Source organism: Plectropomus leopardus, chromosome 24 (assembly GCF_008729295.1).
Source record: "Plectropomus leopardus isolate mb chromosome 24, YSFRI_Pleo_2.0, whole genome shotgun sequence".
Lineage (NCBI taxonomy): Eukaryota > Metazoa > Chordata > Actinopteri > Perciformes > Serranidae > Plectropomus > Plectropomus leopardus.
The window spans coordinates 8,397,504-8,409,811 of NC_056486.1; the positions used below are offsets into that span (position 1 = coordinate 8,397,504).

The window sequence follows — 12,308 nt, forward strand, 5'->3', positions numbered from 1 at the left end:
TCTCTGCCTCTCACTCTAACATCTATTCACGCTCATTCCCAGTGAGTGGGGGGTGGAACAGGACATCACATTGATTATATCATTAGCTATATGGCTTCGAGGACGCATCAAAGGTCAAAGTGTTGAGTGTGTGTTTTCTCTTCCACGTGAGCGACAGCATGAATCAGAATTGTGTGTGTGTGTCTTACGCAGGCCTTCTCCTCATGACCGCCGAGCTCTCGGAGGACATGCTCAGCGTGGGCGGGGCTTACGCTGACCTCAGAGAAACCTGACAACCTCTCTGATGTCACGTCAAGCTGGGCGCGCACCTACGAACACACACATTGTTAGTGTTGTTTATGAGCACGCATTAAATGTGTGTCCAAAACCTTATTTCCCATGATTCAACTCACTTCACGGAAGTGCTGTTCAAAATGTCGGAGCTGTAAACATTGTTCTAGTTTGGTGCGGTGACGCTCCCAGAAATCATCGAATGCTGTCTCCGTTTCGTCAAGCTGACCCAGGAGTCTGAGAGGGACGAGGAGAGATGAGAAGTGAGGAGAGAGAATTTATTTGTGCGTTCAGAGACAACTTCCTCATGCATTTATTTTTCCATTCATCGCCTCCTCTACCTCTGTACAGTCGCTAAGTTCTCCACTTCATCGTAGGTCATGCTGTATTCAGGGTCCGTCTGAAGAGGCTCATTGATACACTCCAACAGGCGTCCACCTTGAGACAGCGCCACCTGCAGATCCTCCTGGAAAATGAACAAACAATTTTCTTTAAAAGATTGAAAGGTTGTTTTTGCCAATTTAAAAAAAGTGTCTGTTTTCTTTGAAAAATGTTGGCAATTCTTTTTTCTACCGAGGTACGGCCTTAGCCCCCTATGTCCTCAGATCCTAGAAACGCACCTGGTTTTAACTAATTGCATTTTATTCTTGCAATATGCTTTATTTTATTCTGTCTTAATATGTGGTAGTTTCTCTGCTGTGTGGACCTAGAAGTATGACTAAGAAGAAATCTGGACCCAGTGGCTGGACCAGTAGGGAACCATTGCTTTAGGCAACATAGAACGTCACCCCTAATATACCTTCCTGATAACTTTTTACAAAATCTCAGAGAGAGAAGGAAAACACAGAGGGACATATTGTTGGTTCACATATACATAAATCTGACCTTCATTTTTTCCTTCTTTATGGTGTGTGTATGCAGCAGGTTGGTGGTGGCTTCTGCATCGTTTGGTAATTCTGTCTCTGCGAGCTCCGTGCCAAATGCCTGCAGGGTCTGAGCCGTGGTCTTCACCATGAGGGCGAATGCCTCGATTGCCTGTGGGGGAGACATTCAGGTCATCCAAGACCGGTCAGACTGGTCAAATGATGCAAAAAAATTGCATGCAAGTAAACACACGTTTTCTTAAATTACAGTACTGTGCAAAAGTTTTGTTTTTTAATGTTTATTTTTTTGTATTTCTCAGTCTCTTTATTAAGATACAAAGAATACTTCTGCATAGTACTGTATTTATTTTTATAAAAAAGTTTTTCTGTGATTGTATACCATCCCATATGCAAAAAAGGAAACTGTGTGTGTGTGTGTCCATACAGTGCGGTGTGAGATCCAGCTGTCATGGCAGTATTCCTGCGTGCCTCCAAGCTCTGTGGTCAGCTGTCCTGGGTCGATATAGGCATGGAGCTCAGTCACCGAACTCAGCATCACCACCTGATACAACACAATCCATCAACTGATTATATGAAGCATTATTTGTTAAAAAAGCAGGGATTCACAATATTACCTGCATGTCATGAATATTGAAAAGGGTTTCAGTATGAAGAATTGGTGGTGGTCTGAAATAAACATTTCTGCTGATATGACATAATGCAAGTTAGAAAATAACAACATATCAGATATGGGCCACATCTTACACCCAGTGTAAAGGAGCACACAGTGCAGCGCAAATGCATTGCTGCTGTCACAAATGGCAAGCAGCGTAACTTTGTTATTTCAAAGGCAAAACCTTTTGTTCTGTTTCTCAAGTTTCTGACTTGAGTTTTTAGTTTTGCAGTTCAAATGTCCCACAATGTTTGCAGAAGTGACCTAACTGCTTTTACTGTGATATTCTCAGCAGAAAACTTCTTCACTTTGCTAAAACCGGCATGTAGATAGTAAGACGTCAGATGTGTGATATGTGCCTGACTTTTAAATGGAATGGGAGATGATACACTGATTGGCTGAATTTATTTTAAGCCTAAAACACACCTTTGATTAATTAAGTAACTAAATACAACCCATTTGCTCCATGCACCTTACTTTGTGGCATCTAATGAAGAAAAGCGGAGCCAGACATGCCCTAAATATGCTTGCGCCATACACTTCATACCATGCACTGCAGATTGTTTAAATGAATGAAATGAAAATAATAATGACAACAAAACCAAAAAAAAGGGAAAAAAGAAAAAAATTACAGGCACATACAATGCACAAGTCATACCTTCATTTTGAACTCATCCTTGTTGTACTTGAACAGGAAGTCTGACAGAGTCCGCTGGAGCAAAGTAGTGGGACGCAACACCAGAACCAAGTGTAAGTTCCCTGGAAATGAACCCTGAAAGAGGAAAAAAGAGGGTAGAAAGGTTTTTAGTCATCTGTTAACATGTGTATCATTCAGTTTTAATAGAAATCATGTGTGGAAATTGTCATGCTTCAATTTATGTTTTGAAATTCAGGCCTTAAATCCTTGTTTTTGTAGTGAGGTTGAAAGAAGAGTAACCAAAACTCCTACAGGGTGCCCACACATTGTCATGGATAAAACTTTCAAAACTATTCCATAACTTTTAAGGAGCCAAAATATATATAATTTTTGCCCCACTTGCCTGGCGTTTTTCAACATTTCAGATTCAAACTCTGTTTAAACATAATTTCAGCATCCCATATGTTGTGTTCAAGGACTGTCAGAAATTTTGAAAATCCAACAATAATTTCTGTCTTTACAGTTTCATAAAAGTTTCATTCTTTTTAAGTAAATATGCCTTCCAAAAATGTAAGAAAATACAGACATTTAAAGTATGCCCCTCCCAATAAACCAAAAGTCCTTCAGAAATAATCTGACATGCCTGGGAAAACATGAAGAGAGAGACAGAATGCAGGGAGAAAATGAAGAAACTTTTGTCATGAACAAATAAACAAAAACAACCAAAATGATAAATATTAGAGCGCCTTTATGTTGTCACCTACAGATAATAAATTCACCATTTTGTTACATTTATGTCATTTAATTTATTAAACACAACAAATTTCTAGGACTTTTCTAAAAATGTTCAATGATTTTTACTAGTTCCATGATTTTTCAAGGCCTGGAAAATGTGATTGTGGAATTCCATGACTTTTCCAGGTTTTCCATGGCCATGGGAAACATGCTTCTATCTCCTAACCCTGAAGAAGTCAGATGCCCCATTTGATAAACACAAAAAAACTGATATAGCTGTTTCTTCACCTCCATGCATTAATTCTTCTTTAATACTTGAGGTTGAGGCTCCTGCTGCAGAGGTGTGAAGCTGGACGGAGCCCACTTCCCCTGTCTGTCCCTCCTGAACCATTAAGAGGTTTTACTGAGATTTTTTATCCACCAATCCTCCTACAAATCCTCACAGTTGCTCCCTTGTCACAACGCCTGTCTAGAAATCTGTGACTACAAGGTAAATTAGTCCTGTGGCTCTGGGAGTCTCTGCACCTCCACACTAACAGGTTAAAAGTGTAAAATTGCCTTTACACACAGACAGCAGCCCAAGAGGCTACTCAGCTGAAAGCCTATATTGGTTATGGCTGCCTCTAAAACCCTGGGTGATTTACTCCACCCTGTTAGGCATCATAAATCGATGTAGGGTGACATGTTCACACACACACACACACACAGACACACACACATGCAAAGGGCTGGAGGCAAGCTGAAAGATGTTCGACAAGCTTATTAAATCTTAAGCGTTACCTTAAATAAAGTGGAATAAAAGGAGAGATATTTTAGATTATCTGGGAATGTTTTCTTTCTTTAACCATTTAACCATAATACTGCATATGTGAGGAAACAATATTGTAACAAAATGGTGCCACGCACTCCCTGCATCCATTACCGTCCCCACAGAGCTGATATTCATCTGAATCACAGAGAACGTCCCTTAAAAACACAAGAGATTTGATAGAATCCGTTTAAAAAAAAAGCCTGTACAGCTTTAATTTAGTCTGCAAGGAAACCTGCACTCACACCGCAGCACACATACATCATAGTCATGCAATGCTGGTTACCATGGAAACCAGTCTCCTTGGAAAACGCAAGGGGTGAGATGGAGAGTGCATGACGGAATGCGAGCAAGAGTGATGATACAAGACAAGCAGAGTGTGTGTGTGTGTGTGTGTGTGTGTGTGTATGTAACAAATGAAGGGAGAGAGATGTCTGTCTGTATCGATGTGTCTTATAAGTCGATGTCGAGCTGATGGTGCTGCACTCATTTATTTTTAGCTCACACACACACACACACACACACACACACACACACACACACACACAGGAACACACCACCTGCTGTGATGCTGATGAAAGAGCCAGGTTGGCAAATTCAGCGCTCGTTCTACATCTTATCCAATTTCCTCCCAAACTGACAGCATATTTTAAATAACACCACGCGCTCCCTTACAGCGCTTACTGCTCTAATTTCAGCAAATCACATCTGCAGATAAAAACTACAGGAACGTATTAATAAAATTACTGTGTTGTCATTGTCTGCTCCCGCGCCCTGACAAGTTGCACTTACAGTTTACATCCACATCTGCCAAAACATGAATGCTTCACACACACAGACGGCACAGAAGATCTGTATCCAGTCAGCACGGTTTCAAGGTGGACACCCTAGATTAGTGTCACCAGTTCTGTAACTGATCAAATGTCTTGACCTTTGGCAAAAATTCCCTCCAAATGTTATTAAATTCATGAGAATGAGACAAAAGCGAGGCTTAGGCCTGGTATACACTGTGTGATTTGGGACTGTTGCATACAAAAGATTACCAACATGAAAGAAACGTGGCGATATCTTTAGTCATGGCTCTAAAACGGTAGTCCCACGTCGCACAATGAGAGGTTCAAGGATGTCACGATCATGCGATCAAAGACAGTCTGGGATAAAATCCCGACAGTACCAGAAATTTGGGATGAATTTTGTAGATGACAATAAATCGAGCTCACCAAGTTGTCTTGTTTTCCCCAACCACGACCGTGTCCAAATTTTTCTCCTCCTGCTCTTCTGCAGACTTTTTGACACACAGAAATGCCGCTGACCTTGACTTCTAATCTTTGACCACTAAATTCTGAACATTTGAACATTTGAAGTGGACGTTTGTGCCGAATTTGAAGAAATTCCCCCAAAGTGTTCATAAGATATTGTGTTCACGAGAATGGGATGAATGACAACCCAAAAACAACAAAAAAACCCAACTGTTGTTTAGCCTGCTAAAATATATATTATATACACATTGTGTTATCCAAATTATTTTCTGGAGCTGAGCAAATTATTCTCCTTCCAATAACTCACGATACAAAACACAGCAAGCAATACATCTGTAATTAGAACCTATTAAATTCAATAAGCCGTGAGAGGTCTTGCTTTAATTTGTACCTCTGCATTAACATGATAATAACACAATCTGCTCGGTGCGTCCCCCTGACACATGAACACACACATGCTAATGCGTTACCCCTGGATACACACTTATACATTAAAGTGATGCGCACACACGTGCACACTTTAATGTTTTTTTTCGCAGATAAAAAGCACACATAAATAAATGATTAGGATTAGAATATCATTGTCTGTTGACCAGGGTGATTTATATTCTTTCTGGGAGGAAAACCACTCCAGTCTTGTCCTCTAATGACATCCACATTGTCCTCATGGGAGTTGGACAGCCCTCATATTAAATCTCCTCCCTCCACATGCTCAGACCCCCACTGACTGCATCACCGCTTTTGGACATGGCAAGTGTCCAAATTATAACAAAGAGATTGACAGAGGCTGCTGTACTGTTCCAGCTTTTTAGCTGGTTAGTTAAAAATGTATCAGATTCAAGCTTCTTCTTTGACAGAGCTGTGTGTCTGAACCCTGCAGCAATGTTCCCGTATGCTTCAGTGACTGTATATTTATCAGTCAAAATCACAAAGATGGGCTGCAACAGCAATGACGATGTGCCATCATCATTTGACTGCAAAGGCATGTGGATTCACCCTGTTTACCCTCATTAAATCCTGGTATTTGGACAGTGGACCTACAGTAAGATTGTCAATGATTAAATAGAAATCTGTGTGAAAGTATCCAGAAAGGATACAGAAACTCACTGTAATAAAATTGGACCAATACTCACTAATGGACCTATATGATTTATGCGGTCCAAAGCCATTTATTGAGGCTGATAATGGTTATAAAATATGAGAATGTCCCTTAACAGTAACTCAATTGTAGTGCGCAAATAAGTGGGTAAACGTTGTAAACAAATGATCCAAGGGGCTTAAAGAGGCACTTCAATATTTTCAACATAGACCTTATTTTTCATGTTTTTGTGTGCAAGTGACTCATGGAAACAACAATTTTTAATTGGTCTGGTATTGAATTAAAGAGGCGAGGTCAGCTGCAATTAAATCCCTGTAGGCAACTGAGCACCATCAACGTCCGTCCACTAAAGGTGCTTATTTTTGTCACTGACAGGCTACAGTTGTTATTCTAAGGGTCTAATAAAATTATAGAAATGATCACTACAGAGATAGAACTTTTTGTTTAAGAGTAAGATCCTTTTTGTTTAACCGGAAACAGCGTGAAAATTGCCATCGCCAAGCCTACCAGACTCCATTTAAATACACAGTCACTTCAGCGTGTATAGAGCCAGCATATTTTCACATTTTATTAGGCGAGTTGGTGATTGCTGGAACAGTCAACAGACAGACTAAGACAGTTTTGTGAGTTTTATTTTGCTTCTGTGGACTTTAAATGTAGTATGTTTTACAATGATAAAATCACGGTTTATAACCCTTTTCCTGGATTGACATCAGTTTTCTTGTGATGCGTTAAGACACTTTTCACAAGCATTTAAATCTCTAACACCTAAGAAAAAATAAGCTTGATCTCTTCCAACAACATGAGGAAAAAAACATAACAAGCAACTTGACCAGAAATATCCTGCAAATTACAATTTGTTTTGGCAAAAGGTGACAAAGAAATAACTTGAAAATTGGTTGGGGGTATTCTTTTAGATATTATCATAAAACTAGGGGAAAATGTCAAGAAATGTATATTTATATAATTTCTTAAGTAAATTTCTTTTTTGTTTTATACCCCCTCGCCCCTTTTTGGTTATTTGTAGGTATTTTTTTTATATAACATTTTACTAATTTCTTGCTTAACTTTGGGCCATTTCTTTCTTTGCTCAGGTTTCAAAGAGTTAAATGGAGTTCGGCTGATTTAACCACCATGAATTTGAGTCTGTTTCAGGTTTAACGAAAACAACAGCAACAAAAGGTCTCTCTCTGTAGGGATCCTTTCCATAATGTCTGTCAGACAATTATTATAATAATAATCTGAGCCTGTCAGTGATGAAAACAGCCACTTTAGTGGACTCACACTGAGGGTGCACAGTTACTCATTAATGTTATAATGCAGCCTGTTTGAGCTTACTCAACACTGGAACAATTTCAATTATTGTTTTTCTATTTGTCACTGGACATAATAACATGGTAAAAAAAGGGTCCAGAATAGAAAAATACAGAAATAACCCTTTAATATAATTCATTTTAGCAGTGCAGGAAGAATTCATTATTTTAGGCTCGACTTGTAACTTTGTGAGCAGCAGTTGTTGCTCATTTCATGGTGATTATCAACTAAAGGTCAAAGCTCATCATCCATCACTGTACATGAGACTAAAATCTACTGGAGAGCAAGCCAGCGCAGCCGTCTGTGAGCATCTGGTCACATACACTAATCTCTGGCTTTACATGACAATACTGCCCGCTCATATTTTTTTTTCTATCCAGCAGGAGAACCAGCAAATGGCAGCAGGCGACCTTGAACGGCATTGATGAACAGAGCGCCTCATGGGAAGATGGACGACCTTCATTCTCCAGTAAGAATGTGTGTCATTGGCTGGTTGACAAAGCAGGCGTTGCCCAAGACGGACATCTACCGCAGGGGACTGAGGAGGAGACACTGTTCTCACCACCTGCTCTCCGTGCCTGCAGGTTAAGTTTTAATGCTGCTTGTTTCAAACATGGACTTCTTCTTCATACACAACTCTGCTTCCTCAACATGAAAACTGCAAAGGATTTAAAACGAAAACAACTGGTGAATCTTTTTGAAAGGGACTTATATTCAAGGATCTTTTGAGACTTCTTAGAGCCTGATGAAAGTCTAAATTTAAGAGGCTTCTGTCATCAGAATCTGCTGTTTAACACAGTGGGATAGGGTTTTTGGATCTCAGATTCACAAATATTACTCTAGCTGTTTCACATTTTTTGAAAATATATTATTCTGCTTATGTCAACTTTGTGCCACATATTTTATGAAGCATCTTGGCATTAAACCTCTGAAAGCCGAGCAAACTGATGAGGTGGCATAGAGCAAGAAAAGAAAAGAAGAAATGACTCAAAAATTTAATTAAAAGTACAAGAAAATTACCTGAAAAAATAAAATCAAGGAAAAAACAAGTTTAAAAAAAATAATCAAAGGAAATTACTTTGGAAAAGTAGTTAAAAATTAAAATAATTCTGTGATATAATTCAATATACAGTATTTCATTATGATTATTAGAAGTGTAATTTTTCCCCAGCTCTTTTCTTTTTCCCCCCGACACATTTTCCCTAGCCTTTTTAAAAACAATTTTCTCAATCTACTAATTTTTGCAAGTTGTGGACCATTTCTTACACAGTAGCTCATTGCCTTTTTTTCAGTGTTTTTGGAAGAAATAATACAGCAAAACATTGCTTAGGGTCCAAGGGGTTATCTGAAAGCAGCACAAGAAAAGTGATGTCGCTCTTGGATTCAAAGGGTTAATACTGCAATAACTTTAAGATACTAGTACTGTCAACAAAAGGAATCATCAACAACATTTTCAGCCTTGAACCAGCTTGATCCGTTGAATTACTTTACAGTGTGAGATTCCTTCCAACCTGATATCCCAAAATGGAAAAGACAAACTGTAGTCTCAACGATTTTCTTTGTTTACTTCTGTCAGACTACGATAGCAGTTTTTTTCACAATAGCCTGATATCAAAGAATAAACATTTCGACGAACATAGCTGACAGTAAAAACACTGTGTTCCCAGTTGTTTTAAATGTTACTGTATAAAGTGCTGTGTGGGAGGGATGTGGAAGACGATTCCAAGGAGCAAAGAGACGGCAGAAACACAAAAGCAGACAAAAGAAGTGAAGTAATGGATGACAAAGAGAAGAGAGAGAGAGAGATAGAGCGGCGATCAGCAGGAGAAGAGGAAGTCCTGCAGAGAAGCTTGTGCTACCATGCTGATAAACGCCCACCTTCCTCTCGACATCACAGGGTTAAAGACTGAGTATGATATGGTCCAGGACTCATTATATCTTAGCTTTATTATTGATTCTTTCCCCTAGTTTTAGTTCTATCAATGAGAGAAAAATTACAATAATAAAACAAACAACATTTAATATGTTTTTGCTTTTTTTGTTTTGTACCAGGACCATTTATCCCTATTTTTTGTCTAACCGATGAATGAGAACAGTATTTTTTTTAAATTGGTCGCAAGATGTTCTGGTTTGTTTCGTGTCCAAGTCCTACTAACAAGATGTCTTGTTCTGATATCATGTGAGAGGTGACATGACAATTACATTTCTTTTAGATGAGAGTAAGATATGCTTCCTGGTTCTGGTTCTGTTAGTGGTACAAAAAAACAAAAAAAACAAGCACTTTTGGTGCACACACACTGACAGGACCTGTTTAGCAATTATCATCTGCAGCACCCTCTCTCAATACTGGACCAATTTAGAAAGAAATTTTCTCATTAAACACAAAACATGGAAAAACAGGGTCCTGGTTTAAGAAAACAACAAAGTCTGGCTAAGATATGTAGTTTGTTAAGTCAACAGTAACTGATAAAAAACATAAAATAAAATTCAATAAAAGGACTTTGGTTTAGTGTTTGGTGAAGTTTTCTGAATTAATATTAATTTATTCTCAACATTTATACTTTGCCCGAAAAACTGTTTCCATGTGTCTTAGTTTGTTTTTCATCCACATGAATATACAGCAACACCGATAAATACAGAAAAAATGATTGGTTCCCTGCTATCAGCACAACCCACAGTCCGCCAATGTCCCCTTCAAGGACACAGACTGGGCCAATGGACTGGAATAAGATAACAAACCTGGAATGGTCCATTATGACTGAGGGGGGTGGGGGGTGTCTGAGTGTGCAGATGTTATTGTGTACAGGTTAAAGTGACTTCCTGGAGTCATTATGAAGCAATGAGCTTCATTATGACTTATTCTCACAGTGGGGATGGTTTCTTAGAAATATCATGGAAAGACCATTGGGTTTGATTATAATCATTGTCCAATTAGCATACATTAACATACATCTGCATATATTGGACACGCTAAACGGTGTAATACAGGATGAGCATCTAACAACAGATGTGTTGGGTGTGGTGGCAGAGCAGGTTAATCAGGATTCAGAGGTGAAGCTGCCAAAGTGAACACCTTAAAAACACCTGGAAATAAGGCAACAAGCTCCCTCACAAGAAATGACAGAAAAATAAGCAAAAAAGTTAGGACTTTAAGAAACACAATTTGCAACAAAAAAGTTAGTAAAAATTAGTAATTTATAGGAAATGGCCTAAAAAATGTTAAGATGAAATAATAATAAGTAGAGCTAATAATAAAAACAGTGTATGTATTAAAATTTAAATATATAGTTCTAATAATTGTAAATATATTTTTTTGATAATTTTCTATTAATTATCTCTCCCTCACTTTTTTAGCTAATTTTCAGCTTATATTCCTGTCATCTTTTATTAATTTCTTGCTATTTGCAGAACATTTCATGCACAATCTCTGATTGCCTTTTTCCCCATGTTTTCCAGAGAAGTCAAACCAATACGCTCACAATTGAAAGGTTTAAATGCTCGTGAAAGGCATGTGAATGCAGCAAAAGAAAAGTGCTGTTGATCCATGTTTCAAAGGGTTAAAGTAAAATAGATCACAAAGGAAGCTGTCAAGGCAGCGTTAGTGTCTGGAAACATCGTCCTAACCACATATTTCTTTCAGATAGAGCAGTTTCCTTCTCTACTTTTTTCATTTTTCATAACAAAGGGCCTCAGAGAGCAGCGATCAGTAACTTTGATTCTCAAGTCTGTCTGATGTAAATCCTCTGCTTCTCTGCTGTTCACGGTTCTCTTTCCTCTCATCTCATCATTCCCAACTTTCCCTTTTTAAGCATTTCCCGGTATCCCTTCTCTTTCACTCTTGTACTGCCTCTTCACTTCATCATCTCAGAGAGGAGTGAAAGTTTTACACCATGCAAGAAGTAGGCTAGTGGGCCAATGGCACAATTACAAAACCAGACTAATGGCTCACACAGTTTGGATTTTCTTTCAGGACAATATCTCATCGAACACACACACACACACACACACACACACATACACACACACACACACACACACACACACACACACACACACACAATGTTCATCCACCACCCACTCCAGCATAACACACTATTTTTTAACTCCCCTCCTGCTTCGTTTTATCTAGGAAGAAAAAAAAACTGTCCTCAACAGGCCTAATTGCAGGTACATGTCTTTCCCATACACAGCTAATATACATTTCTACACATTTTTACCAAAAGATTTCCATGATTTTTCCATGACTTTGAGGCAAATGTTTAATATCATACATTTTCTGAAATGACCATAGATACTCCTTAATGGTTTTTCTTCATTACGATATATGCTTTTCCTAAATATTTATTATTCAAAAAGAGCAGGATTAAAACTGAATATTTAAGCATAACTTGGGGGCTGTACGATATTTATGAGAAGGGAGTGGGTGGTGCAAAAAGGGGGAGGCATGTCAAATAATTTTTTAAGCACAGTTTTGTACATGTATACATGTTTTGTATTTTGGCTTAGGAAAGGGCAAAGACCTTTAAATGGCTGTATATTGTACTTATTTTGCTGCCTGGTCATTTGTGGCGATTTTTAAAGACAAAAAAGGCACATTTATTTTCTTTAAAAAATGTTGGTGATTTTTCTTAAAGAAAAAAAAGTCAGTGT

The 12,308-nt window shown here is 38.4% G+C and overlaps 1 protein-coding gene across 5 annotated transcripts in view; it reads right to left on the reverse strand.

Annotated features, from left to right (window-relative positions):
- Positions 1-12,308, reverse strand: part of LOC121962863 (guanine nucleotide exchange factor DBS-like) — a 59,232-nt gene that overhangs the window by 14,008 nt on the left and 32,916 nt on the right. For all 5 annotated transcript variants that reach the window (XM_042513183.1, XM_042513181.1, XM_042513180.1 and 2 more), the window contains exons 5-10: positions 2,465-2,578; positions 1,579-1,695; positions 1,156-1,305; positions 612-736; positions 393-507; positions 189-308 (exon numbers count right to left, since the gene is read on the reverse strand). In XM_042513183.1, coding sequence (XP_042369117.1) covers positions 189-308; positions 393-507; positions 612-736; positions 1,156-1,305; positions 1,579-1,695; positions 2,465-2,578 — 741 coding nt within the window. The remainder of the gene's footprint in view (positions 1-188; positions 309-392; positions 508-611; positions 737-1,155; positions 1,306-1,578; positions 1,696-2,464; positions 2,579-12,308) is intronic.